The 2,754-nt window shown below is 36.4% G+C and overlaps 1 protein-coding gene across 1 annotated transcript; it reads left to right on the forward strand.

The window, feature by feature from the left end:
- Positions 1 to 1,133: 1,133 nt before the first annotated feature.
- On the forward strand, positions 1,134 to 2,426 carry LOC120185902. The gene is made up of 3 exons (XM_039189983.1): positions 1,134 to 1,335; positions 1,573 to 1,718; positions 2,049 to 2,426. The coding sequence occupies exons 1-3, from the start codon at positions 1,134 to 1,136 to the stop codon at positions 2,424 to 2,426; spliced, it is 726 nt and encodes a 241-aa protein (XP_039045914.1).
- The last annotated feature ends 328 nt before the right edge of the window (positions 2,427 to 2,754 follow it).

Below are 2,754 nucleotides of genomic sequence, written 5' to 3' on the forward strand. Positions count from 1 at the left end.
CATTGATAACCGGAGAGCCCGTACAGTATGAGAGATCTGCTACTGTACCTCCAAGAGGTAGAGGATGAGGTCGAGGAAGGAATCAGTGTGAGTCAGCCACTCAACCTAAATTACGCTCAACTGCTCAAGTCTATAACATTAAGACTAATGAGATCGTGATGATCTAAAGATCGTTGCAGGTACTTTTCAGTTAATTGATAAGCATGTTTTGGTTTTGATTGACAAGAGATCAACTTATTCTTATATTAGTAGTAAATTGGTGATAAAATTAAAAATTAAGTTAGAAGCTATAAGTAATGATGTGATCGTGAATAACCCATTAGGGCACAATGCTCGGGTGAATCAGTTGTGTCAAGGGTGTCCCATAAGGATTCAGGGAATTAAATTCCTTGTTAATCTGATAGAATTACCCTTTGATGAGTTTGAAATAATATTGGTAATGGATTGGCTGTATCATTATCATGTTAATGCTGATTGTAGATTGAAGCGTGTAGCTTTGATAAGTCCTGATGGATCAAAAGTAATTGTGATCAATGAAATATTTAATCCATTAGCTAATGTAATAACAGTGATGTCAGCTCAGAAGTTAATGTTACAAGGATGTCAAGTTTTCATCGCTAATGCGATTGATACTTGATTCAATGAGAGAAGACTGAAGGACATTCTGACGATCAAAGAATTTCCAGATATATTTCCAGCTGAGTTGTCGGGATTACCTCTGGATAGGGAGGTTGAGTTTCAAATTGAGGTAATGCATGGAACGACAAAAATTTTGATGTCTCATTACAGAATGGGCCCGAAGGAACTGAGTGAGTTAAATACTCAATTGCAAGAACTATTGGATAAAGGATTTACCAGACCTAGTGTGTCACCTTGGGGGTGCTCCAGTTCTATTTGTAAAGAAGAAAGATGGTTCGATGCGTCTCTGTATTGATTATTAGCAACTCAACATGGTAACAATAAAGAACAAGTATCCTCTCCTAAGAATTGACAACTTTTTTGAACAACTTAAGGGAGATTTGGTGTTTTCCAAGATTACTTTGTGTTCTGGTTATCACCAGTTGAAGATTCAAGAAATGGACATTCCAAAAATGACTTTTAGGACTCGGTATAACCATTTTGAATTTGTAGTAATGTCGTTTGGGTTAACTAATGCTCTAGCAGCATTTATGGACCTCATGAATAGAGTATTTCAACCGTACCTTGATCAATTCGTGGTTGTATTCATTGATGACATCTTGGTGTATTCAAAGACAAATGAGGAGCATGATGCCCATCTCCGGGTGATTCTTCAAACACTGCGAGATAAGAAGATTTATGCTAAGTTGTCTAAGTGTGAGTTTTGGTTAACCTAAGTGGCATTCCTTGGACACGTGGCTTTTGCAGAGGGGATTTGGGCAGATCCTTAGAAAAAAAAAGCTATATTAGATTGGGAAGTCCCAAGAAATATTTCTAAAGTATGGAGTTTCTTGGGATTGGCAGGATATTATCGAAGGTTGATAAAGGATTTTTCGATGATTTCCTCCCCTTTGACCAAACTGTTAAAGAAAGACATGCCTTTTATATGGACAGATAAATGTCAAGAGAGTTTTGAATCCTTAAAGAATGTACTAACGGAAGCTCCAATGGTAGTGCAACCAGAATCGGACAAAGATTATACAATTTATAGTGACGCTTACCATAATGGGCTGGGATATGTCTTAATGCAAGATGGAAAGGTAATAGCTTATGCTTCGAGACAACTTAATTCATATGAGAAGAACTATCTGATGCATGATCTTGAGTTAGAAGCGGTGGTGTTTGCACTGAAGATATGGCGCCATTATTTATATGGTGAGCGTTGTTACATTTATATGGATCATAAAAGTTTGAAATATTTGCTAACTCAAAAGGAGATAAATTTGAGATAAAGGAGATGGATCGAGCTACTTAAAGACTATGATGCAATCATAGATTATTACCCTGGGAAAGCCAATGTAGTAGTTCATGCACTTAGCCGAGAGACTTTTGTAGCTCTACGTATGTTAGATGCCTGACTTGTATTAAAGGACAATGGTACTTTAATGGTTGAATTAAAGTTAAAACCACTATTGATGGAGCGAATAAAGGAATCACAAAGGAAAGATGAGAAATGCTTAGTTAGATTCGAACAAGTAGAAAAAGGTGAAATCAAGGACTTTGAAGCAAAGTCAAATGGATGTTTATACTACAAAGACCGAGTTTATGTTCCCAATGATGAAGAGTTGAAAAGAGATATACTTTCTGAAGCACATTGTAGTCAGTTGACTATGCATCCTGGAGGGAACAAGATGTACAAAGACTTAAAAGGGAGTTATTGGTGGTCAGGCATGAAAAAAACTATTACAAAGTTTATTGCAAAGTGTCTAACCTGCCAACAAGTGAACGCTACACATCAAGTGGCTTAAGGACTTTTACAACCGATCTCCATTCCTAGTGGAAATGGGAAAGAATTACAATGGATTTTGTAATGAGATTACCATTGACACTAAATAAAAAAGGATTCTATTTGGGTCATTGTGGATAGATTGACAAAGATAACCCACTTTATTCCTGTTCAAAATGATTATTCAATGGATAAGCATGTTAATCTATACATCAAGGACATAGTTCGATTTCATAGAGTACCAGTTTCTATATTATCTGATAGAGATCCAAGATTCACTTCAAGATTTTGGAAATCTGTACATAGAGCATTGGGTACTAGATTGAACTTTAGCACGACCTTTCTTCCAC

The sequence above is a fragment of the Hibiscus syriacus genome, unplaced genomic scaffold (genome assembly GCF_006381635.1).
Source record: "Hibiscus syriacus cultivar Baekdansim isolate YM2019G1 unplaced genomic scaffold, ASM638163v2 tig00113145_pilon, whole genome shotgun sequence".
Classification (NCBI taxonomy): Eukaryota; Viridiplantae; Streptophyta; class Magnoliopsida; order Malvales; family Malvaceae; genus Hibiscus; species Hibiscus syriacus.